Consider the following 27753-nt stretch of genomic DNA (forward strand, 5'->3'; position numbering starts at 1 on the left):
GCCCAGCGCCGTCTGAGCCATCCGTCTGCCCAGCGCCGTCTGAGCCATCCGTCTGCCCAGCGCCGTCTGAGCCGTCCGTCTGCCCAGCGCCGTCTGAGCCATCCGTCTGCCCAGCGCCGTCTGAGCCATCCGTCTGCCCAGCGCCAGCTGAGCCATCCGTCTGCCCAGCGCCGTCTGAGCCATCTGTCTGCCCAGCGCCATCTGAGTCATCCGTCTGCCACGAGCCATTAGATCCGCCCGTCTGTCCCAAGCCATTAGAGCCATCCGTCAGTCAGGAGCCGCTAGAGCCGTCCGTCAGTCAGAAGCTGCCAGAGCCGCCAGCCAGTCAGGAGCTGCCAGAGACGCCAGCCAGTCAGGAGCTGCCAGAGACGCCAGCCAGTCAGGAGCTGCCAGAGACGCCAGCCAGTCAGGAGCTGCCAGAGACGCCAGCCAGTCAGGAGCTGCCAGAGACGCCAGCCAGTCAGGAGCTGCCAGAGACGCCAGCCAGTCAGGAGCTGCCAGAGACTGCAGCCAGTCAGGAGCTGCCAGAGACCCCAGCCAGTCAGGAGCTGCCAGAGACGCCAGCCAGTCAGGAGCTGCCAGAGCTGCCCTACAGTCATGAGCTGCTCTACAGTCATGAGCTGCCCTTCAGTCATGAGCTGCCCTTCAGTCATGAGCTGCCCTCCAGTCATGAGCTGCCCTCCAGTCATGAGCTGCCCTCCAGTCATGAGCTGCCCTTCAGTCATGAGCTGCCCTCCAGTCATGAGCTGCCCTCCAGTCATGAGCTGCCCTTCAGTCATGAGCTGCCCTCCAGTCATGAGCTGCCCTCCAGTCATGAGCTGCCCTCCAGTCATGAGCTGCCCTCCAGTCATGAGCTGCCCTCCAGTCATGAGCTGCCACTCAGTCCGGAGCTGCCACTCAGTCCGGAGCTGCCACTCAGTCCGGAGCTGCCACTCAGTCCGGAGCTGCCACTAGTCCGGAATTGTCCCTCTGTCCTGAGCTACCTCTCTGTCCTGGGCTACCTCTCTGTCCTGAGCTACCTCTTTGTCCTGAACTACCTCTCTGTCCTGAGTTGTCTCCTCTATTGTAGAGGGGAGTTGGTGAAGGTTCCTGGACCATGGTCGGGGGCGAGGGTCGCCACTCAAGGGACGCTAAGGAGGTGGACAAAGACAATGGTGGAGTGGTGCCCTCGTCCACCGCCGGAGCCGCCACCGCGGACAGATGCCCACCCAGACCCTCCCCTTGAGTTTTAGGGGTGTGCCCGGAGTTCGCACCTTGAGGGGGGGGTTCTGCCACGTTCCTGACCTGTTTTCTGTTGTTTTTGTATGTGTTTAGTTGGTCAGGACGTGAGCTGGGTGGGAATTCTATGTTGTGTGTCTAGTTTGTCTGTTTCTATGTCAGCCTAGTGTGGGTTCTCAATCAGAGACAGATGGTAGTCGTTGTCTCTGATTGAGACTCATATATAGGAGGCTTGTTTTGTGTTGGGATTTTGTGGGTGTTTGTTACCTGTCTCTGTGTTTGTGTTCTGCACCAGATAGGTCTGTATCGGTTTTGCACATTTGTTATTTTGTAGGTTGTTTGTAGTGTTTCACTTGTGTTTGTATTAAACATGTTTAACACTAGCCGCGCTGCACTTTGGTCCTCTCCTTCACCCCTGGAAGAAAACCTTTACATACAGGGAGAACATTTAATGAGCAACGGACATGGAACAGGAGAGGACAGCGTCTGGACAGGGGAGAAAATAACGACATCAATGCTGACACAGGGAACAAATGGGGGAGCAGACAGTTATAGACGAGGCAATCAACAAAGTCCAAGTGAGTCCAATGAGAGCTGCTGCGCATAATGATGGTGTGCATAATGAAAGACAGGCAGGGAGAACAGGAGCAGGCGTGACACTTCAGAGCAAAAACCAAGCCATGAGGTCGAAGGAAAAATGTCAGTAGAGCTCTGAGACAGGATTGTGTCGAGGCACGGATCTGGCAAAGGGTTACAAAAAATTCTGCAGCATTGAAGGTCCCCTAGAACACAGTGGCCTCCATCATTCTTAAATAGAAGAAGTTTGGAACCACCAAAACTCTTCCTAGAACCCGATGCTCACTCTGACAGAGCTCCAGAGTTCCTCTGTGGAGATGGCCACTCTACCATAAGGGCCTGATTGTTTGGTTTGGTGGAGTTCTGCAGAGATGGTTGTCCTTCTGGAAGGTTCTCCTATCTCCACAGAGGAACTCTGGAGCTCTGTCAAAAAGACCATCGGGTTCTTGGTTACCTCCCTGACCAAGGCCCTTCTCTCCCGATTGTTCAGTTTGGCCGGTCGGCCAGCTCTAGGGAGAGTCTTGGTGGTTCCAAACTTCTTCCATTTAAGAATGATGGAGGCCACTGTGTTTTTGGGGACCTTCAATGCTGCAGAAATGTTTTGGTACCCTTCCCCAGATCTGTGCCTCGACACAATCCTGTCTCGGAGCTGTACGGACAATTCCTTCAACCTCATGGCTTGGTTTATGCTCTGGCATGCACTGTCATCTGTGGGACCATATATAGACAGGTGTGTGCGTTTCCAAATCATGTCCAATCAATTGAATGTACCACAGGTGGACTCCAATCAAGTTGTAGACACAGCTCAAGGATGATCAATGGAAACAGGATGCACCTGAGCTCAATTTCGAGTCTCAGAGCAAAGGGTCTGAATACACACAATACTAAAAATGTCTAAAAACCTGTTTTTGCTTTGTCATCAATGGGTATTGTGTGTAGATGGGTGAGGACAATGTTTTATTTAATACTGCATTTTAGAAAAAGGTTGTAACGTAACAAAATGTGGAAAAGGTTAAGGGGTCTGAATACTTTCCGAATGCACTCAAAGACTCACATTCCTTTCAATCTTTTACCCAGGTTTTAGCAGAGATGCAAAGTAGCATGTTTAGTTTCTTTAAAAAATAACCACCAGTCAGGAGGATACAGACAGCTCAAGAGGTATACAGATTTGCAGAAAAATATACATATTTTTGACATAGAATTAAGGATAATGATTATGTCTCTAGATTGCAGGAAAAAGCGGTTTCAGGTGTTTGAAAAATGACCATTTTCTTATTGATTTATAAAAGGCCTATTTTGATTGAGTATAGAAGGCGATGTGTAGGAACTTGAATATTTCAGTAATATTTCTGCCTTGGGGCAGATCCCATGGGATGATGCAGCACACTCTTTATGCCGGTAAACCTATTATTTGCCGTGTTTTATAGCCCTATTCGGATGGGAGCCGTATTACTAGAGGCGTTGGTTATGTAATTATCCAAGCATGTGCGTTATTCCACTGGACGATTCACATGGGATTACTTGTTCCAAACTTCCCCCTGTAATTGTTTTTTAAAATCAATTGATTTGTGATGAAAGCCTGGAGGGTAGGTTTTTATTCCAGGTTGTTAAGGTATTTCAAGATCATGTCTAGACGATAATAGGCTACACTGATAACTCGTGCTTGGCTGCCAGTCTATAGGTGTCCTCATAATATTTACATTCAGGAATTGTGATCCTAATCATTATGTTAGCGATCTAAGGCCGATCAAATCACATCAAATCAAACTTTATTTGTCACATGCACCGAATCCAACAAGTGTAGACCTTACCGTGAAATGCTTACTTACAAGCTCTTAACCAACAGTGCAGTTCAAGAAGAGTTAAGAAAATATTTACCAAATAAACTAACGTAAAAAACTACGAGGCTATATACGGGGGGGAGGGGGGTACCGGTCAGTGTAATCCTGTATTGACGCTTTGCTTGTTTGATGGTTCGTCTGAGGGCATAGCGGGATTTCTTAAAAGTGTCCGGATTAGTGTCCCGCTCCTTGAAAATTGGCAGCTCTAGCCTTTAGCTTAATGCGGATGTTGCCTGTTAGCCATGGCTTCTGGTTAGTACAGTGGGGCAAAAAAGTATTTAGTCAGCCACCAATTGTGCAAGTTCTCCCACTTAAAAGGATGAGAGAGGCCTGTAATTTTCATCATTTTCATCAACTATGACAGACAAAATGAGAGAAAAAAATCCAGAAAATCACATTGTAGGATTTTTAATGAATTTATTTGCAAATTATGGTGGAAAATAAGTATTTGGTCACCTACAAACAAGCAAGATTTCTGGCTCTCACAGACCTGTAACTTCTTCTTTAAGAGGCTCCTCTGTCCTACACTCGTTACCTGTATTAATGGCACCTGTTTGAACTTGTTATCAGTATAAAAGACACCTGTCCACAACCTCAAACAGTCACACTCCAAACTCCACTATGGCCAAGACCAAAGAGCTGTCAAAGGACACCAGAAACAAAATTGTAGACCTGCACCAGGCTGGGAGGACTGAATCTGCAATAGGTAAGCAGCTTGGTTTGAAGAAATCAACTCTGGGAGCAATTATTAGGAAATGGAAGAAATACAAGACCACTGATAATCTCCCTCGATCTGGGGCTCCACGCAAGATCTCACCCCGAGGGGTCAAAATGATCACAAGAACGGTGAGCAAAAATCCCAGAACCACACGGGGGACCTAGTGAATGACCTGCAGAGAGCTGGGACCAAAGTAACAAAGCCTACCATCAGTAACACACTACGCCGCCAGGGACTCAAATCCTGCAGTGCCAGACGTGTCCCCCTGCTTAAGCCAGTACATGTCCAGACCCGTCTGAAGTTTGCTAGAGAGCATTTGGATGATCCAGAAGAAGATTGGGAGAATGTCATATGGTCAGATGAAGCGAAAATAGAACTTTTTGGTAAAAACTCAACTCGTCGTGTTTTGAGGACAAAGAATGCTGAGTTGCATCCAAAGAACACCATACCTACTGTGAAGCATGGGGGTGGAAACATCATGCTTTGGGGCTGTTTTTCTGCAAAGGGACCAGGACGACTGATCCGTGTAAAGGACAGAATGAATGGGGCCATGTATCGTGAGATTTTGAGTGAAAACCTCCTTCCATCAGCAAGGGCATTGAAGATGAAACGTGGCTGGGTCTTTCAGCATAACAATGATCCCAAACACACCGCCCGGGCAACGAAGGAGTGGCTTCGTAAGAAGCATTTCAAGGTCCTGGAGTGGCCTAGCCAGTCTCCAGATCTCAACAGAATAGAAAATCTTTGGAGGGAGTTGAAAGTCAGTGTTGCCCAGCAACAGCCCCAAAACATCACTGCTCTAGAGGAGATCTGCATGGAGGAATGGGCCAAAATACCAGCAACAGTGTGTGAAAACCTTGTGAAGACTTACAGAAAACGTTTGACCTCTGTCATGGCCAACAAAGGGTATATAACAAAGTATTGAGATAAACTTTTGTTATTGACCAAATACTTATTTTCCACCATAATTTGCAAATAAATTCATAAAAAATTCTACAATGTGATTTTCTGGATTTTTTTTCTAATTTTGTCTGTCATAGTTGAAGTGTACCTATGATGAAAATTACAGGCCTCTCTCATATTTTTAAGTGGGAGAACTTGCACAATTGGTGGCTGACTAAATACTTTTTTGCCCCACTGTATATGTACGTATGGTCACTGTGGGGATGACGTCGTCGATGCACTTATTGATGAAGCCGATGACTGAGGTGGTATACTCCTCAATACCATTGGATGAATCCCGAAACTTATTCCAGTCTGTGCTAGCAAAACAGTCCTGTGGAGTAGCATAGCATCATCTGACCGCTTCTGTATTGAGCGAGTCACTGGTACTTCCTGCTTTAGTTTTTGCTTGTTAGCAGGAATCAGGAGGATAGAATTATTGTCAGATTTGCCAAATGGAGGGCAAGGGAGAGCTTCGTATGCTTCTCTATGTGTGGAGTAAAGGTGGTCTAGAGTTTTTTTCCCCTCTGGTTGCACATGTGACATGCTGGTAAAAATTTGGTAAAACTGATTTAAGTTTGCCTGCATTAAAAGACCCGGCCACTAGGAGCGCCGCTTCTGGATGAGCATTTTCTTGTTTGCTTATGGCCTTATAGAATTAGGTGAGTGCGGTCTTAGTGCCAGCATCGGTTTGTGGTGGTAAATAGACGGCTACGAATAATATAGATGAGAAATCTCTTAGTAGATAGTGTGGTCTACAGCTTATCATAAGGTACACTACCTCAGGCAAGCAATACCTCAAGACTTCTTTAATATTAGACATCACGCACCAGCTGTTATTACAAATAGACACACACCCCCACCGCTCGTCTTACCAGACGTAGCTTCTTCTCTGTACTGCCGGTGCATGGAAAATCTCACCAGCTCTATATTATCCATGTCGTCGTTCAGCCACGATTCGGTGAAACATAAGATATTCCAGTTTTTAATGTCCCGTTGGATAATCTTAAATCGTAGGTCATCAATTTTATTTTCCAATGATTGCACGTTAGCCAGTAGAACGGATGGCAGTGGGAGTTTACTCGCTCGCCTACGGATTCTCAGAAGGCAGCTCGACCTTCGCTCCCTTTCCCTCCGTCTTTTCTTCACGCAAATGACGGTGATTTGGGCCTGTTCCCGGGAAAGCAGTATATCATTCTCGTCGGACTGATGGTTTGGTGAGCTAAGCTAGCAAGTCTGTTTGTTTGATTACTAAGGCAACTACTGTCAGGGGCGTCATGCACCCAAAAATCTGAGTGGGCACAAGGCAAGTGAGGATTGCTGTGGAGTGGGCCGGTGAGGTGCTGACTTTCTCTCTTTCCTATTTCTATCATGTTAAATATTAGCCACTATCAGTAGCGACCATCAGTAGGCCTAATAACCGAACATATTCAACTGTTAGTTCCCTTCAGGTGGTATAGCCTACATTATAATTTAATAACACTGTTTTGTTTACCTTCATTTGCTTTCTCTGTAAAGCCCGTCACAGACATGCGGTTGTTGCTATGGATCATTAGTAACAGTTGATAACATTAAAAAAAGACATGTAGTCTAATTCAATCACTAGACCGGAAGTCAGACCAAATAGTATGGCATCCATTTATGAGTGATCCACATATTTGACTTAAACCTGGAAATGAAAATGAAGTGTTCCTGTAAAAGAAATAACTGTCTTACATGACATTATGAGAGGAGGGTCATATGGTTAATCTTGCTTCTGGAATATACAGTAGGTAATAGTCTATATTGTAGGGCAGGGCAGAGAGGATCAGTGGCAGGTACCTCAAGGCTTCCCTGTTCATAATTACATCAACATATTCCATACCAATTACTTTAAATATGTGTACACGTATGTTTAATAATTATAATAATCACCCATCTTCCATCTGGGTTTGCGTTTCATCACCTGAATTCTGAATTTAGCCGTAGTTTTTATCAGAGACCTAATCTGAACAGATTGTGTTTAGAGAAAGAGGGAGATAGAGAGAGAGAGAGAGAGAGAGAGAGAGAGAGAGAGAGAGAGAGAGAGAGAGAGAGAGAGAGAGAGAGAGATACAGTAGCTGCACCACAGCAGAAACTGAGATAGAGCTGTATTTCCTGACAAAATGTTTAAAAAAATTAAGCAATTAGAGTTAAATGCAACCTCTATTTAAGTAGGCAAGTCAGTTAATTAAGAACAAATTCTTATTTACAATGACAGCCTACCCCGGCCGAACCCTAACCTGGACGACACTGGGCAAATTGTGCCCCACCCAATCACGGGAAGTTGTGAAACAGCTTGGAATCGAACCAGGGTCTGTAGTGACACCTCTAGCATTGCGATGCAGTGACTTAGACCGCTGCGCCACTCGGGAGCCCTTTTTCTCCAAATTTGAAATAATCTTTAAAGTTTTCAAAGACCTCTCTGATGAGAAGAAGCTATCCGTCCTGTTGGGGGAGGACGCAGAGAGTTGTGGGTTGGCAGCACACTACATTGCTGCCTGCCATAAGATGAGGGACATTGTCTGTCTGACAGACCAACAAACCTGCACAAGTCCTCTATGCCATTGTTCTTGTTAACGCTATTGGCCATTGTATGTTTATTTTTTCATTTCTGATACAACCCCATCCCCCCACTGTTGACTATTGTTGTTACTGATTGTCCTGTTGCGTTGACAATCTTGATATTTTTTTTTAATGATGTTAATACTGTTAAAAGTATAATTTCACTTCCAATGTATGCTTTGGCAATATGTACATTTTTACGTCATGCCAATAAAGCAATTTGAGAAAAAGAGAGAGAGAGAGATCAATTGAGAGAGAGAGAGGGATGAAGAGAGAGGGGGGAGAGGGAAAGAAATTGAGAGAGAGGGGGAGAGGAACAGAGAAAGAGAGAGAACTAAGAGAGAGAGAGAGAACTAAATTCCCCGATAGGTTCAGCAACAGTTTAGACCTCCCATCTATAAGGCAATATACTGTATGTGTTCTGTCAGTGTCAGTTGGCATCTCCAGCCCCCTGAGGATAGATCTGAGCCAGAGGGATAGGACACTTTATCTACAGCTTCTCAGTATCAGCCTCCTCCAACTTCTGGCTTTACACCAACAGAATTAACCATTATTAATAAGATCAAAACAAAGGAGGTACTGATATCCAAGGATCCTGTTTCTCTAGAATCTCTCCTAGCTGTACCATAGAACTGCCCAACAGTGGCAGTTGAACTGAAATGGGCTACAGTGTCATAAAAACACATTTATATGCCCTACCTTGGCGAGCGATATAGGTATTTACAGCTGCAGTGTGGTTTTTATTTACCGCTCCTGCCTTTCACTTGTTATTCACGCTCATTTCTCAAAACCCTAAAACACTGTCCTTTAAGTACATCAAATCAACTTTGAGCATATCTCATGAAGTGCATATTGTACGCAATAGCGAGAATATCTGCAAAGGGGTGGATGGTGGATGCCTTTCCCTTTTATGCCTTTCTGAATCCCTCCACAGTACGCCTTATATCCCATGCATAATTCAGCCAATGCTTATCAATTTGATGTAGCCCATCCCAGCTAACGACAAACGTGCCCACACCTTTATAGACTGTTCCCTTGAGTCATTAGGTCATTACTTAACATTTTCATAGAAATGTTCCAGTGTTGTGCAAGGACGGTTTCCAAGAGACCATTCCCTTAATGTCAAACAAAGCTTCCCCAGAACGTGTTTCATCGGAACGTTGCAAAAGCATTCCTGTGTCCAATTTGATGGTTAGGAGAGTATTCCATAAATGTCACACCAAACATACACAAAATGTTCTCAGAATATAAGATATGAATGTTCTAGACACATTTCATTGGAATGTTGCAAGGACATTCCTGTGTATCAGTCGTTAGGATGGTCCCAAAGAAATGTTTTCCCCCAAAATTACACATCACCCCTTGTCTCTGTTGTTGAGCCCATCAAGGCCCTGAATGGTGAACCACATGGAGGTATTACCCTGTAAAAATGCCTTCAGACTCATTCTGAAAGAATAGTCATTGTTTTTAATTTGCAAAACCCCATCTTGGAACCCTCTGAGTGATCCCACACTATGGCTGGCCTGGAAATACTCAGCTTTGCTTCCAGTAATCCAGTATTATCCGTTTGGCCAGTTAACCGTTATATGCAAATTGCTACTTTATATTCATAGACATTCAGCAAAGGGGATTTTTTTCCCAGGTAAGATGAAATGTGTCAGATATCTAGTCACATTTACAATACTCCTAAAACAAATTGAATACACCTGAGTCTGAAAGTTTTTCTTAATGTCCATATGCTCTACCTTACATAGAATACATGCATGATCATTCTATACCAGTACAATTATCCCAGGGCATTGAAAAAGCCTGATGCTTCATAGCTTTTGAATATTAATTTGGATTTCATTTGATCGTGTTATGTTTCAAAAGACAGCTGGTCAAGTTAGAGACAGACAGTGGGGAGTATAACAGTGAGCAATAGAAACAGGAACTAATGTCACGATGCCCCACAACAGGAGCATAGAGAGGACAGAGGAAACTTAATGTGTCCAGAATACACTGCTGTTGTAGCCAGCGGCATCAGAGCTGCAGCCTCACAGGATCAGGGTATGTGGCCCTCATTTAACCAGCTGTTTAAACCACCAAACCTTTCAGTCAGCCTCCGGCATCTCTCAATGACTCAGACAAAACATAGACGAGAAAAGGCTCCTTCTACCAAACAACAACTGATCCAAGAGTAGCACACACACAGAGAGAGAGAGAGAGAGAGACAGGGGAGAGAGTGGGCTTACTGTGTCCCAAGCTGTGCTGAAAGAGAGGCCTCTGTGCTTCTTATTTTTCACCTCATGCAAAGACATTTTTTGGGGCCTCAAACTCTCCATCTTATGAAAGACATATCTGACATAGCAACACTATCCAAAATACATTCCCAGCTTAAATAGAACGAATTAAAAAAACACATAACCCAATGGACTCTGGTGGCCTTTACATGTCTTTAGTAGAACTAATTGTCACATCTACTAGACAGCTCTGCTAACTCGGGCAACCACTTATGCCAGATTAATGGCACTCTAATCATAGTCAACACTGTAAAATGAGAGCTGCGATCAGAAGATAATGTTTCTTTACACAAGGTGTACAATCGATCACCAATATATGCCCAGACAGGCAGACAGACACAACAGCAACGATCCCCAGTCATGCTGCACCGAGCTCTGGTTAAAAAACAAATTAAGTTCCCCGGGTGCCGGGCCTTTTATAGAGCAACCTGCTAATTTAATGAATTACCTGTGTGAAAAATTCAGTAGATCGCGCCGCTTGTTCCTAAATAGATAAGGAGGTAAATAAGCAGAATTTTAAAAAAAAAACATTAACAGTTAACACACTACTGGTGTGTCAGTGACACAAACGGAAATGATCACATCTGCCGTAACCGAGCCCCACCGTTGTTTGCCATTGAGATTGAGTTGTAGATAGACAGAAGTGGATGAAGAAGAATAAGATCTTTGAGTGTCAGAACCATTTTAAGGTGTGCGGCCTCCACTTAGCCCTCCAGTAATCTAGACGCTCTCCGTCATATTGTTTATTTCCATCCAGTTCTTTCAGGTCTATAGGGATATGTAAAGAAAACACGTGGAAAAATGTGGAAAAGACATGAGAAAGCTCACTGAAAAAGAGACCCTGGTTTCAGTTGGGATTCCCTGTATGAATAAAGGTTCAACGGAAATAAATAAAAAAGAATGGTCCCGGAAGTAGAGCCCTCAGCCCCTGTTCAGCTCTTCCCCCTGTACCTCTTCTCTCCCTTTCTAGACCACGGAGTTCCAAACAAACAGTGTGCTTGGTCCCCTGCTGTGGCCCTAATACATGTAGATCAGGTGCATCCAGGGGGAGTTGGAGCTATGTCTGGACCATCTCGGGTCTTTCATTACATTCAGCCTGGCCACTGTTGCATATGCATAGCCATGGCGATGTACATAAGGTAACTCAAGACTATTAATCAATGCAAGGCCCTGATTGGTCAGCCTGTTTATTTTTATGTTAAGTATTCATTAGTCTGAACTATGTCACCACTCTACCCCACTGCTACCTCCCTCTCACTACTTATCTCCCTCTACAATGCCTCCTGGGGCAGAACATTGCAACCCTTAGCTCTCCTCTTCTAGTCCCTCTCCACTCTCTATTCACAGCCAATCTTCTCTGTGTTGCAAAACACTACATATCCACCTCAATCTCCACTCTCCATTCACAGCCAATCTTCTCTGTCTTCCTCCCTCTAAGATAGCTCACAGGTGCAGAAGATACAAAGCTGAAACATAATTGTTTTCACACACCTGACAGATGTCGAACGTACAGTACAGCTTCCACTAGCTCACTTTCAACAGCTGAAAATATCACAGTGCATCATAATATTTGCACCTGATTCAATTAAAAAAATGTCTGCCTATATTATACATTTAAAGAGTTTAATTCCAAAATGCTATATATACAGTACATTTTCAGAAATGTGGTAAATTAGATTTTATTGTTTAAAGATTGTGAAAAAGATAATCATGGCATGGGGATGTTTAATGACAGAAATGTATTTGTTTGAAATCTATCACTTGATGGTTTCATTTCAGAGACAAATAATCATGTTTTGTTGCAAAACACTATATATCCACCTCACTCAGAGAAATAAGAAGTTCTGTATGTAAAATATTTACATTTGCCATTTTAGTCATTTAGCAGATACTCTTATCCAGAGTGATCCAGAGTCCATTCATCTTAAGATTGCCAGGTGAGACAACCACATATCACAGTCAAATATACATGATATGAACATTCCATTCCAGCTAAACAATGGTTATATTGCATTTTGCAACAAAACCCATTTTAATACACATCTAAAATATATGATTTAAAAATGTGAGAATAGTCATATCTATACACATGAGAAACCCAAAATAAATAACTTCTGATGAAAAAACATACATCTGAGAAATTGGTGGATATAGCGTTTTGGAAATAAACTCTTCATTTGCGATTCATATAGTTATTTAATGTCACACACCCAGGTCATAAGCACCATCACAGTGCATGCTTACTCAGATGTGTACTCTGCATGATTTCCTCATGGTTAAAATTATAATCAAGACTTTCCCAGAGGTGAAATTTGCCCAGGCTGGTAGCTGTGCTTAATATAGTAACATTTACATTCCAAAACGTTACATACTCCAAGGAAACATAGCTCTGAGTTGCAGTATGCAACTTCAGTGGGGGGGCAGAATGAGTCCATTGTCCTTGCAAAGCCACAAACACATACCAGTTTGCATAATGACACAAATGAGTATGAAAATGTATAGAGCTGGTTCACATGAATATTATGTCCATTCCACATTTTCATTTTCACACTCATTCAGAAGCTTACTTTCTACACCTTCCTGTTCCTGTGACCACCTCTCTTGTGTTCATTTACACTCTACCTGAGGAAATAGACATTGTGAAAACACCTGCATAAATCCTCCTTGGAGGCTTGGATGTAGATACCATATACACTTGAACGCAAAGTCAGAGGAAAAAACAATATCCTATTCGTACAGTGAGAGAAAGAGCAATTCCATATTTGTTTTCAATTTCATCACAGTTTCCTCTTTTAATAAGATATAGGTATAGCTTTGAATCTCTGTGTCAATGTTTATTTTTACATGTATATGCAGCCTATTAATAACCGCTTAAGGATCCTAAAATGACATACCCAAATCTAACTGCCTGTAGCTCAGGACCTGAAGCAAGGATATGCATATTCTTGATACCATTTGAAAGGAAATACTTTGAAATTTATGAAAATGTGAAATTAATCTAGGAGAATATAACACATTACATAAAAGATAATACAAAGAAAAAAACATACATTTTTTTGTATTTTTTTGCACCATCATCTTTGAAATGCAAGAGAAAGGCCATAATGCATTATTCTAGACTTTAGATTTTGGCCACTAGATGGCAGTGTATGTGCAAAGTTTTGGACTGATCCAATGAACCATTGCATTTCTGTTACAAATGTTTTATCAAGACTGCCCAAATGTGCCTAATTGGTTTATTAATACATTTTCAAGTTTATAACTGTGCACTCTTCTCAAACAATCGCGTGGTATTATTTCACTGTAATAGCTACTGAAAATTGGACAGTGCAGTTAGATTTCTGCCAATATCAGATATGTCTATGCCCTGGGAAATGTTCTTGTTACTTACAACCTCGCGCTATGTGCATTAGCCTACGTTAGCTCAACCATCCCGAGGTCAAGACACCGATCCTGTAGAGGTTTTAAATCAAAAAGATATTCCATTGAAGGTAGCAACTCGCATGTCCCACCCACCTGTGGACCTGTCTTTTTCAGACATCTACGGTATTTCCAGTGTTTGAGGAGTGCAAAATCCACTTAAATCTCTCTGAATTGATTTCTTTCATTTAACTCCTGCGACTTTCATACTCTTGCTTGTGCTTGTCGTTTTTTCCCGTTAACGTTGCGACCGTGGACATTTTTGTAATGACCTGTCAAACACACCCTGGTAATGGCTGAATTGGGTTCAATGGAATATATTGTCTTTCCGTTACATCTACTGTATAAGAATGCTAAAGCTTAGTCTGGGATTGAACTCACCGTCTCAAAACTTAAATCACAAGAAAGAGAAGAAAGATACCTTTTTCTGAAGGGTGTAAATTTTTTGTAATAATTTAATACATTTGAAATGTTTACAAATTAGATGCGCTGAAATGAAGGCAACTTCCGAAAATGATTATAGCGATATGTCTGATCTCGCAAACAATGTAAAGTATGTACAGATATGTATAGATGTAATCTAAAGTCAAGCTTGCTGATTTTTAATCTGAGGGTATCCTGCAGTTGACAACCTTGTTGAATTATGCAACAGAACATGACAACAACAGTAATTAATGAGGCAGTCTAGACTGCACAGGTGAGTGCAGGTAGGCCTAGACCGAGCACATTTTTAGTGGTTAATTTATTTATATATGAAAACACACCCAGTGTAGTTATGCAAATGAGGAAAAATCGAGTATCTTGTTTGGAGTAACTTCATCTATTGTCCAACTGTTGCATTTATTAGAATTGTTTTTAAAACCTTTCAGCAATTTTGATGACCTTTGCTAGTGAAGGACAACATGAACAACTTGTGACCTTGAAAACATTTCAGGGGGGAAATCTACAACAACAACAAGAGGCTATGTTTCAGATGTGAAGACCGCAACACTTGACAAGGCATCTAATTTCAGGCGTCTGTATTACGACACGGGCCAGATAGTAGTGTTCAATTTATTACTGTGGAGGATGGGCATCAAAGCAGAGATTGAAATAGATACAGTACTGTAGTGTACATTTTACATTTTTATATTTGAGTCATTTAGCAGGTCTTATCCAGAGCGACTCACAATCAGTGCATTCGTCTTAGCTGGGTGAGACAACCACGTGTCACAGTCGTAACAAGTGCGTACACACAAACCTACTGCGTGATAGGATTTCAGATCTACTTCAGTCAATATGGAGACTGCTTTGGACAGTCATACATTGTCATCTCATGGTACTACAAACACTTGTAACTGCCCACAACCTGCTCCATCAAATAAACTAAATGTGACAATAATGAACTGTATCATTTTGAGAAAAATGTAGCACTTTGGATTTGATTTCTTCATAGATGTATACTGTGTATAGTTGTTTTTTAAAGTTTGTAAATGTTCGTTTTTAGGTAGCCTAGTGGTTAGAGCGTTGGACTAGTAACCGAAAGGTTGCAAGATCAAACCCCCGAGCTGACAAAGTGAAAATATGTCGTTCTGCCCCTGAACAAGGCAGTTAACACACTGTTCCTAGGCTGTCATTGAAAATAAGACTTTGTTCTTAATTAACTGACTTGCCTAGTTAAATAAGGTAAAAAAAAAAATATCATTTAAATGGCAGTGTGTACTGTTTGCTGGGTGTTATTAACAATGATGTACTGTATATAAACCCTGGATTGCTGATGCTATGTATTGGCCATTAAGAAGCTCTAAAGTAATCGATCGGCCATATTGGCACTCCCCAGTGGGAGCAGTCCTCCATAGGAATGAATGGAATTTTACAGTATTTCAATTAATGTTTCAAGGACAGAATTCCATATATTTATTTATATTTTGTTGTAGTGGGGACAGTAACTATCAAAAAATATATATACTTTAAGGAAAAAATAATCATATTTTGTAATGTTTTATTTGTGTGTTTAGCTCACATAGTATAATTTAAAAGTATGCATTAAGGTGTCTGTAAAAGAATAAACGTGACCAAATCGAATGTCGACGTTAATAAATGCATTTCTATCACTTCCAAAATATTTTTTACAATGGTGAAGGAGTTCCAAAATGGAGGCACTGTGGCTTCAATTATACCTTTGCTGTTTAGAACTATACAGTAAAATATATCTTCCTTCACTACTTATTCACCTTCCAACCAACTATATAGAGAAAAAAGTATGATCATGAATCAATCTACACCTAACATTGAGTGTTCCACACAGGAAATGAAGTTGTCCTGTGACTTTCTACTTCCGGTTTACTGAAAATGTGTGTGTGCCAGTGAAGGCTGCCGAGGAGAGGATGGATCATAATAATAGCCGGAATGGAGTGAATGAAATGGTATTAAACACATCAACAGCCTCCACTGGTGTGTGCGTGCGCATGCGTGCGTGTGCACTCACACTGTCCCTCTGGCGGTCTCCGGCCAGGGCATTCTTTTGCATCGTGTGTTCCACCTCTCAGACTTGGGGGTCTTCGACCACGCTCAGCAATACAGACAGGGGTCTGATGAAAAAAGGAAAGGAGATATTAGAATAATATGATTAAATGCATTTCACCTTATAAGCCTGTGTGCCAATGCTTCTGCTTGAGCAATTTTGGGGGCTAATGTTTGGCCAGGCCTAATCCAGCATTGTTAGCCACAGAAAAAGTATAATATCAAGTCTAACCTTTCTGCTGTCTGATACAAGACTTTGAAAAGTAGAATTTGAGTTGCAGATCATTTTCAGCAACTGTGACTGTAGCACTGCTGGTAGTCTGTTTTCCAACTGTGTTGGGGACTGTAGCCTACTCTGCACATTGGTATACACAACCTTGGTGAAATGTATCAATAACAGCAATGTTTTAACAATGGGCAAATCTCAAAATAGACTGATTGGTCATCTAGTGATTTGAGATGCAGACCAAGTGATCAACTGAGACAAATCAGTTGATGCAGTTTGTATGGAGCTTATTAAGGGTGCGTTCATAGATTCACTCTGGCAAGTTCCGAGCACTCTGGTTTGAGAGGGCCAGTTCCACCTGCCACAACCACTGCACTTTCACAACGGACCAAGGTGAGCAAATACTAGTTTGTTTTGCTATGCTTATCACACTAAGTATAGTTATAATCCAAGTTTGTTTAACTTGGCACTAATATGTTCACCTTAGATAAACCAAATAAACAAAAGATTAGGATTAACCTCAGGCGGCAGGGAGGTTAAAACAATGTATAGAGTACTGGCCAACTGTTTTGGTCAAGACAAGCACAGAGGAACTAGCAACAAGGCATATGCAGTGGCGACCCATTATTCAGGGTACCTGTTTAGCAAAAAATATATATATATTTGATTTTATTATTGTTTCAATGCCTGTTTTGCATGTTGCTTTGGCATGAATACGTGTCACATATCAGTTTGCAAACAATGTAAAAAAAATAATAATAATTGAGTTAATAAAGCCACATACAAACATGGTCTCTTTGTTTTCTTGAGTAAGGAAGCTCCAAAATGCAGGTGTTTCAGCCTAGCTCAGTGCTTTCAGTGGTGGGGAAGCCAGCGGAAAATACGGAGCATAGGGGTTGGTAATTTTCTCTAGTTGCACCGTGATTAGCTCAGTGCTCTGTCACTCATGGGGACACTACGTCACCGCAAAATCTACAGGTAGAGCTCAAAGATTCAAGCCCCTTGGGTGCTGCCATAGAGTTACATTAGAAGTGCCAATCAAAGAAGACTCAAGATCATCGACCACAGATAAAATGACGTCAAATCAGGTTATATCTACCAAAGCTTTGGTTGGACTGATGTCAACATCATATTTTCAAAATCTTAGTTAGCAGTCATCATGAATCAAGTCGACAATCTACTGGAAAATCCTTTTCAATCCTTGTCATATGAACAGAAACTATAAAGAGAAATGATAGATAAAACGTATCGGTGCTCATCGGCCATTGGACATAAACATTACACAACAAGTTGGAAATCGCAAATTCAACAATGAGTGGTTTGGAAGGAATCAGTGGCAAACTGCAAGCAATGCAAAACAATCACTAGCCTGCTATTCCATGGAGTGGCTGTGTGGTCCAAGTCTGGGTTTAAGGGTCTCTTTTACAAAAGGATAAACATTCAACATGATGGGCCATAAAAGGTTGAATACATAGGCCATGCTATAAATCCAGCATGACTTCTGCCACTGGAAACTCGGAAATCTCAGACTTCAGTGAGTTCAAGACAACTGGGAACTCTGAATAACATGAGCTCTGACTGGGAAAATGTGTTTTGAACGGTCATCCACATCGGATTTCCAAGTCAGGAACTCTGGCCTCTTTCTGGAGCTCCGAACTGAAGAGCACTGACTTCATGATTGTCTTGAAAGCAACAGTTGTCTTGAAAGCAACATAAATCCAGAGAATGCTAGATTTTGATGCCAAAGTTTGATGACAAAATTTGCCACAAAGGACCACCTCTCCACCTTCCTGATCAAGTGAGCACTGCACAACAAGGTGAGTCCAAAAATGCATTGTATGCTACTGCAAAACTTCTGTAATATGCCAGGGAAATACAGTGCATACAGTATTCAGACCCCTTGACTTATTTTACATTTTGTTACGTTACAGCCTTATTCTAAAATTGATTCAATTGCTTGTATTTTCTCATCAATACACACACAATACCCCATAATGACAAGGCAAAAACAGTTTTGTTTTTTTAAATGTTTGAACATTTATTAAAAATAAACTTAAATATGACATTTACGTACAGTACCAGTAAAAAGTCTGGACACAACTACTCATTCCGGGGTTTTCTTTCTTTTTTTTACTATTTTCAACATTGTAGAATGCATTTCAATTAACAGGTGTGCCCTTTTAAAAGTTAATTTGTGTCTCATAAATACCACCACAGAAAAGGAAGACCCAGAGTTACTTCTGCTGCAGAGGACAAGTTCATTAGAATTACCAGCCTCAGAAATTGCAGCACAAATAAATGCTTCACAGAGTTCAAGTAACAAACACATCTCAAAGGACACCAATAAGAAGAAGAGACTTGCTTGGGCCAAGAAACAATGGACATTAGACCAGTGGAAATCTGTCCTTTGGTCTGATGAGTACAAATTTTAGATGTTTGGTTCTAGGCAGAGTTGCAAAGAAAAAGCCATGTCTCACTGGACAATAAAAATAAACAATTTAGATTGGCAAAAGAACACAGACATTGGACAGAGGAACTCTGCCTAGAAGGCCAGCATCCCGGAGTCACCTCTTTACTGTTGATGTTGAGACTGGTGTTTTGCGGGTACTATTTAATGAAGCTGCCAGTTGAGGACTTGCGAGAAGTTTGTTTCTCAAACTAGACACTCTAATGTACTTGTCCTCTTGCTCAGTTGTGCACTGGGGCCTCCCACTCCTCTTTCTATTCTGGTTAGAGTCGGTTTGCGCTGTTCTGTGAAGGGAGTAATACACAGCATTGTACAAGATCTTCAGTTTCTTGGCAATTTCTCGCATGGAATAGCCTTCATTTCTCAAAACAAGAATAGACTGACGAGTTTCAGAAGAAAGTCCTTTGTTTCTGGTCCTTTTGAGCCTTTAATCGAACCCACAAACTAGTATAAAGAAGTCCAGTTGTATTGCTTCTTTAATCAGAACAACAGTTTTCAGCTGTGCTAACATTATTGCAAAAGGGTTTAATAATGATAAATTAGCCTTTTAAAATGATCAACTTGGATTAGCTAACACAACGTGCCATTGGAACACAGATGGTTGCTGATAATGAGCCTCTGTACGCCTATGTAGATATTCCATAAAAAAAGCAGCCGTTTCCAGCTACAATAGTCATTTACAACATTAACAATGTCTACACTGCATTTTGGATCAATTTGATGTTATTTTAATGGACAAAATGTTGGGCTTTTCATTCAAAAACAATGACATTTCTAAGTGACTCCAAACTTTTGAACGGTAGTGTATACTGTAGCTAAGAAAGTAATACTGAGTGTATGTTGTGTGGTAAGCTGTTAGTAGCCCATGTGCCTTACCCTAATCATTTGGTCCCTTTCCCATCATAATTTAGCCTACTGTTCTGACATGGTGGTGCACATATGGCCTACAGCCTGTTTTAGAGAAATGTAATCATTGAATATTGTAAGAGCTTTCATTTTCTGCTTATTTGCCCCCTTAATTTATCCTACGTTCTGACTTGGTAGACAAGGAGAATACTGTAAGAATGGCCCATGTTCTGTGGCTGTACATTTCCAAAGTGCTGAACAAATGGTTATATTGACTACGTCCGTCCTAGCTTGCTCATTAATGTCTTAATCAAAATTACGAATTGCTATTATCCGCTTGTCGTCCCCTTATGCCATAGTTTGTGCATCTCAATTGTCAGTAGAAGCCACATTTGTTTAAGCAAGTTAACCATATCAGCTATGTGTTTTTAAAAGGCAGGCTGAATGAACTGTTTCGCTGCCAGACAAGGCTCCGTTGATAGCCAGGTGTAGCGGTGGTAAGGATTCACTCCATTGTGCTGGAAAGAAAGCTCTGCTGTTGGGACAGCTTTATGTAGGCACTAACAGTTTGTGGGCACCGCTTGTCACTGTTATAGTGCAATTGATGTATTGATTAGTGTTGTGTTGTGTAGTGTCTTTGCTTTCATGCATCTCAAAAAAATTTAGGGAGTTTGCCCCACCAAGATTTACATGCTAAAATCGCCACTGGCCATATGTAGAACTATATACCAACTCAGTGCTTTCATGTAAATGACATCTATTGTATGTATCAGGTTGCAAGACACAAAAGAGATATACAACTTTTTATAATCAGTGGAAAGTTTATTATTCTTTTGTTGTTACTTGGATCTACAAAATACATTGTCACTCTTGGAGGGAAATGTAAGTTTAACGAAACCAGTATCTTCCTAATAAGAACCAAACACGTCTTGGCCTTATGCTTCTTGCTGTTAGCTACCTGAGAGGAGTTTAACGACGATCCTTCCGCTCTCTGTTCTACTCTGCTCCTTTAAACCCGATTTAAATCCTCTGAAGTAGTATTTACTCTGCAAGACATATTTCAAAATACAATTAACTGGGCTTAATTGTACCACAATGGCTACAACAATAGATTTGGGATCATGTCAACCAAAGGAAATGACACTGCCGATCTACACCTACAAAGTCAATAGCAATACAGAATCAAGGCCATTCCATTGTCTCAGCTCTCGTCAGCAGAGAGGATGTACTTCAGAGACAGCCACTACACAAAGCACATATCTTCAATTTCTGTCCTCTCATCTGGACAATCTGCACTAAATACAGCAGGAGCAACAGGGCGCCCACGCAATTATCACAGTCTTTGGTCAGTGGCTGCTCATCGATTGGCCTGTGGAGAGTAGAGGAGCATAATTGGTCATGGTGCCCGAGCCCCTGTGGGACATTACTGAAGAGCCACAGACACACAGTTCAGTCCTGTTGCTATCATCGGGGAAGGAGTGCAGAGATAAACACGTCTTTTTCTCTTCTTCGGTTTGAAGCTGTGATATCAGCTGAGGAGTGGAAAGGGAATCTGCTGTGTGTTGTCTTGATTGTGTTGAATGAATTGAGGCTCGATGAGAACTGTGGTTTGCCATCTCCTGTATTTGTGTTACTTTGAGACAGTGTATTTTGCCATGAGTGCACATTCAGGGTTGTTGCAGTCAGTCTCAACCATACTGTTGTAACAAATGCTCAAAAACAACTGCCAGAGTTTAGCTTGATAACAATGGTCAAGTAGTGATACTTCAAACCCCATGGGACGGGATTCCCCTGAGAGTGTGTGTGAACATGTTTCTACATGGCATCTACTACTAACTAACTTCAGTAATTACAGATTGACTGTTTACTCGTCTTTTGTCATTGACTGACATTTTAAATAATTACAGAAACTGCATTTTTTTAGGCAAGATTTAAATAGACACTGTTATTGTAGCGAAAGCAAGGATTCGATCAACCTTGGAACTTTTTGGGGGTACTTCAAGTCATCCTGAGAAGCTACATACCGCTATAAATGTATCATGAGAGAGGTTGAACGTTACAGAAAGTACAAACAACGCTCTCTATACAATGCCTAATTCAACATGCTTATAATTTTTGGGGGGGAAAAAATAATAATAACAATTGGAAAGACAATGGAGAAGATGTCAAGTCCAAATCTAAGTTTATTGGTCGTGTACACAGATTTGCAGATGTCAGCGCAGGTGCAGTGAAATGCTTCTGTTTTTAGCTCCAATAGTTCAGTAATACAAAATAAAAAAACTATACACGCATAATCCTGAAAAATAAACGTTACAGCTTTCTTCTAACCTACAAACAATACCCCACAATACCCCACAATAACAAAGCAAAAACAAGTTTAGAAATGTTTGATATTTTATTAACAATAAAAAAAACAGAATTATCACATTTACATTAGTATTCTGACCCTATACTCAGTACTTTGTATTCTTGGGTGTGACGCTATAAGCTTTGCACACCTGTATTTCAGGAGTTTCTTCCATTCTTCTCTACAGACCCTTTCAAACTCTGTCAGGTTGGATGTGGAGCATCGCTGCACAACTATTTTCAGGTCTCTCCAGAGATGTTCGATCGGGTTCAAGTCCAACCTCTGGCTGGTCCACTCAAGGACATTCAGAGACTTGTTTCCGAAGCCACTCATGCATTATCTTGGCTGTGTGCTTAGGGTCGTTGTCCTGTTGGAAGGTGAACCTTCACCTCAGTCTGAGGTCCTGATGGCTCTGATCTCTCTGTACTTTGCTTTCCCTCGATCCTGACTAGTCTCCCAGTCCCTGCCACTGAAAAACATCCCCATAGCATGATGTTGCCACCGCCATGCTTCACCGTAGGGATGGTGCCAGGTTTCCTACAGATGTGACGCTTGGTTTTCAGCCTAAAAAGTTCAACCTTGGTTTCATCAGACCAGAGAATCTTGTTTCTCATGGTCTGAGAGTCCTTTAGGTGCCTTTTGGCAAACTCCAAGAGGGCTGCCATGTGCCTTTTACTGAGAAGATGCTTCCGTCTGGCCACTCTACCATAAAGGCCTGATTGGTGGAGTGCTGCAGAGATGGTTGTCCTTCTGGAAGTTTCTCCCATTCCACAGAGGAACTCTGGACCTCTCTCAGGGTGACCATTGGATTCTTGGTCACCTCCCTGACCAAGGTTTCTGCTCTGACATGCACTGTCAACTGTGGGACCTTATATAGACAGGTGTGTAGATTTCCAAATCATGTCCAATCAATTCAATTTACCACAGGTGGACTCCAATCAAGTTGTAGCAACGTCTCAAGGATGATCAATGGAAACAGGATGCACCTGAGCTCAATTTCGTGTCTCATAGTAAAAGGTCTGAATACTTATGTAAATAAGGTATTTCTGTTTTCATTTGTAATAAATTAGCAGAAATGTATAAAAACCTGTTTTTGCTGCATCATTATGGGGTATTGTGTGTAGATTGTAGAGGACAAACGTGTATTTAATCTAGTTTTGAACAAGGCTGTAACGTAACAAAATGTGAAAAAAGTAAAGGGGTCTGTTAACTTTCCAAACACACTGCAAATATACAGTACCGGTCAAAAGTTTTAGAACACCTACTCATTCAAGGGTTTTTCTTTATTTTTTTACAATTTTCTACATTGTAGAATAATAGTGAAGACATCAAAGCTATGAAATAACACATATGGAATCATGTAGTAACCAAAAAAGGGTTAAACAAATCAAAATATATTTTATATTTGAGATTCTTCAAATTCTTTATTTATTTGAGATTCTTTACCATAATGAGACAGAAGTTTCAGTTCTATTTATCATAATATATGTTTGTAAATTTACCATTAAAAAGTAACATGATGATTGAGTGTCTACATAGCTGTACCATGATATTTGCATTGCTACTAAGTAAACCTCCAATTGCTCCCCACTATTCCACCCACTAAAACCCCTCCTCATCCCGAGTTGGGTTGTCATCCCAATGCCCGGCAGACCACCCCCGCCCCCCCGGATCCCATGGCCCCGGAGAGACCGGGACCCATCCTTCGAAAAGAGCACTAAGTGCCACCCACAGAACAGAAGCAGATCAACTGCCAAATGCATTTTTAAAATCTATTAATATTTGTAGTATTTTACCTCTCACCAGTCTCGCCAATACCAAAACTACATTATGGCAAGCAATTATTATTTTAGCAAACAATTATTTTGATTCATACTATATTGTCCCTAATATCTTTAACTTCCTTGCAACAGTTGTGGGACACACACACACACATTTGTACACACTCAACCCCTTTCCCCCACAACAACCATAGACTCAGATTCTCAACAGTTGCACCATCCCAGAAATCAACTCAAGAAAGGTTTGATTTACGAATGCATATACAGTTGCAGCTGTATGAGAAGGCCTGCAAAACAGCACAAAAATGGGCAGAAATGGGGAGATTTGATTAACCATTGTCACGTCCTAGGTGGGGGTCAGATATACAGTTGAAGACGGAAGTTTACATACACTTAGGTTGGGGTCATTAAAACTCGTTTATCAACCCCTCCACAAATTTCTTGTTAACAAACTATAGTTTTGGCAAGTTGGTTAGGACATCTACTTTGCGCAGGACACATGTAATTTTCCAACAATTTTTTAATTAAAAGACAGATTATTTCACTTATAATTCTCAATTACAGTGGGTCAGAAGTTTACATACACTAAGTTGACTGTGCATTTAAACAGCTTGGGAAATTCCAGATAAAGATGTCATGGCACCTCAATTGGAGGTGTACCTGTGGATGTATTTCAAGGCCTACCTTTGATGTCTTCACTATTATTCTACAATGTAGAAAATAGTAAAAATAAAGAGAAAGCCTTGAATGAGCAGGTGCTCTAAAACTTTTGACCGGTAGTGTACATCTCTCATCTTTTTTCACACCGAGTTAAGGAATATATAAAGACAGCGGAATACAGCAGTCTCGATATGTGACATGGAGCCAAGAACCTGGCCAAGAAAATCCATGCAGTGAGTTTGTAATGAAAGGTATTACAGTATATATTTTTTTACTTTTATGCTGTGACGATGTTGCTCCAGTTTTGGAATTCTTATCATATCTAGACAGCACAGATTAAAGGCCAGGAAGAACTCATCCTGTGGACGAAGGAGGTTGTCAACCACTTTTGGTGGTGCTGTAAAAGGGGGGACACATATGAGGAGTTTATTGTAAGTCATATTTATTACTCTCATGTACGTGTTATGTTTGAGTGATGATGTATTAACTGTATTGTGCTTAGCTGTGAGCTAGCACTTGTCCCTGAGTTGCTGAAATAATGTCTGCAATAGGCAAAGTGGGTACTTGTATTTTTTATGGATCCCTGCCAAGGCAGCAGCTACTCTTCCTTGGGACCAGCAAAATTACGGCAGTTATACATTTTAAAAACATTACAATACATTCATAACAGATTTCACAACATATTAAGTGTGTGCCCTCAGGCCCCTACTCTACTACCACTTATCTATAACACAATCCATCTGTACATGTGTGTATAGTGTGTATGTTATCATGTGTTTGTATGCATGTGTCTGTGTTTGTGTTGCTTCACAGTTCCCGCTGTTCCATAAGGTGTATTTATTTTATAAATCAAATTGTACTGCTGCCATGAGTTACTTGATGTGGAATAGAGTTCCATGTAGTAATGGCTCTATGTAGTACAGTACGCCTCCCATAGTCTGTTCTGGACTTGGGGACTGTGAAGAGACCTCTGGTGGCGTGTCTTGTGGGGTATGCATGGGTGTGTGCCAGTACTTCAAATAGACAGCTCGGTGCATTCAACACATTTCACACATACAAGTAGTGATGAAGTCAATCTCTCCTCTACTTTGAGCCAGGAGAGATTGACATGCATATCATTCATGTTAGCACTCTGTGTAGATCCAAGGGCCAGCCATGCTACCCTGTTCGGAGCCAATTGCAATTTTCCTTTCTGGGTAATTAAAAAAAAAAATGCATGCATTGAGATTGTATGTTTCAGGACCTGTGAAGAGGTGTTATTCACCATGTGGTGAATAAACACACATGGACACTGGGACATTATGAACATGACTGCCTGGGGGACCAACCACACCAAGGAATGGCTCAAAAAGGGCTCAGGTGGTTATATATTTTCTCAAGAATCCTTCCCCCTATTTAGCAGTTGGTTACAGATAATGGTATTTTATGCATTACTGAAGTAATGTCCTTTGGACCAGCAGAACGTGTATACAAATATTGGTCACAGAGGAGATGGTTGGGAAACTCTGCATTAGGGTGTGCATGCACACAGTCAAAGGAGGATTTCAGGAAATAGTTTTTTTTAAAGGCAGTAAATGAGGCTGAATGAACTGTTTCGCTGCCAGACAAGGCTCCGCTGATAACCAGGTGTAGCAGTGGTATAGTGCAATTAATGTATTGTGTTGTGTAGTGGCTTTGCTGGTATGCATCCCACAATTATAATTTTTTTGACCCACCAAGATTTACATGCTAAAATCACCACTGTTCTAGCCTATTGAAACACAGAGCAGACCATCCCCCTCCCCAGACCCCTTTCTGAACCTTATTTTGATTTAGATTGTGGTCGGTGAATGGGTTGATTGTGTGATGACAGTGGGCCTTTAAACAGTTAGTTCAGATTAAATCTATTGATGTCTTTACACAGCTAGATCCATTGATCCACCTATGCTGCTACATATTACCCGGACCACTTTTTAGCCATAGCTCTATTAAAATAGATTGTTGGCCTCTTTACCCTCCTCTAATCCACCCATCCCTGTGTTCTTGGGGTGTGCCTCTAGGGGTGTGTATTATGTCTGGGCTGACACACATATTTTATTTCTCGTTAGGTTACAAGTGACACAAGGTTCTGGATCATAGGTGTTTTTGATCTGGTTATATTCTGAGTTTCTGTTTTAGCCATTTTTCTTGGGTAGCTAAGGGTTAACTTGCATTTGATCATGTTCACATTGCGCCTTAAACTCCTTAAAGTTGGAATCAGCGAGTTGTTTGCGACCCCCTGGATGCACCTCTTTGTTATTTCATTGGTAACGAAACCCAACACTGACCTTGTCACGATCGTTGTATGAGTGAGACCAAGGCGCAGCGGGAGTAGAGTTCCACATATTTTTAATAAACTGAAAACTCACCAAAACAATAACGCACAAACGAAACGTGAAGCTATACAAAATAGTGCAGACAGGCAACTAAACATAGTCAAGATCCCACAAACACAAAAGGGAAATGGCTACCTAAATATGATCCCCAATCAGAGACAACGATAAACAGCTGTCTCTGAATGGGAACCATATCAGGCCAACATAGACATACAAAACCCCTAGATGACCCACCCTAGTCACTATCACGCCCCAACCAACACAGAGAAAAAACAGCTTACTATGGTCAGGACGTGACAGACCTCTTTTTCTCACTTCTCTTTTCGGGTCGAGTTAATCCAGATCCAATGCTCATGATGATGATGCTTGTTCAGTAGAACATGTCTAAAAAAACGTTGTCCTACTATCACAAATGTTTATCTACAACTAGCTAACAGCTTACTACTCTGCTGTTTACATTCTAGCTTGCTCACGCATGCCCAAGTACTCTCTCACACATCTATGCGCTCTCTCACTCTCCCACAAGCATATATTGTACATATAAACAACACAAGGAGCAGGGGGAAGCCTGAGGTCATGGACAACTCACTTTAAATATGTAATTGAGTTCATTTGTCCAGGGTTAATTATGTGTTTTATATCCCGGTTGAAAATTCCTCTGGAATATCGGTACCATAACCTAATCATTTCACGCGTGTCTTATTTCACCGCCTTATGTCTTATTTCACTGGACATCCCATGTCTCCTTGAATAGCAAGGCTTGGAGTAAGTTCTCATTTACCTGCATATACCTGGCACAAGTCATTGGTGTTAACTGTTGTTTTTAGGGTGACATTTCAACCGTTGAATGTCAATGGTAACCAATTTTCAACGTAGACAAAAGTTGTCTAAAATGTGTAAAATTGTGCGTTTGAAACTTAATATGCAGAAAAAACAAATATTCAAACAATGTAAAAGTATTACTTATTCAAGCACACTTTCAGATGTATA

At 41.3% G+C, this 27753-nt stretch overlaps 1 protein-coding gene across 1 annotated transcript in view; it reads right to left on the reverse strand.

Moving 5' to 3' along the window:
* The window catches only part of LOC129826069 (cAMP-specific 3',5'-cyclic phosphodiesterase 4D-like), a 375111-nt gene that overhangs the window by 308305 nt on the left and 39053 nt on the right, over positions 1-27753 (reverse strand). Inside the window, exon 2 of the mRNA XM_055886372.1 lies at positions 16048-16150. Coding sequence (XP_055742347.1) covers positions 16048-16089 — 42 coding nt within the window. The 5' untranslated portion in view covers positions 16090-16150. The remainder of the gene's footprint in view (positions 1-16047; positions 16151-27753) is intronic.

The sequence above is a fragment of the Salvelinus fontinalis genome, chromosome 28 (assembly GCF_029448725.1).
Source record: "Salvelinus fontinalis isolate EN_2023a chromosome 28, ASM2944872v1, whole genome shotgun sequence".
NCBI lineage: Eukaryota > Metazoa > Chordata > Actinopteri > Salmoniformes > Salmonidae > Salvelinus > Salvelinus fontinalis.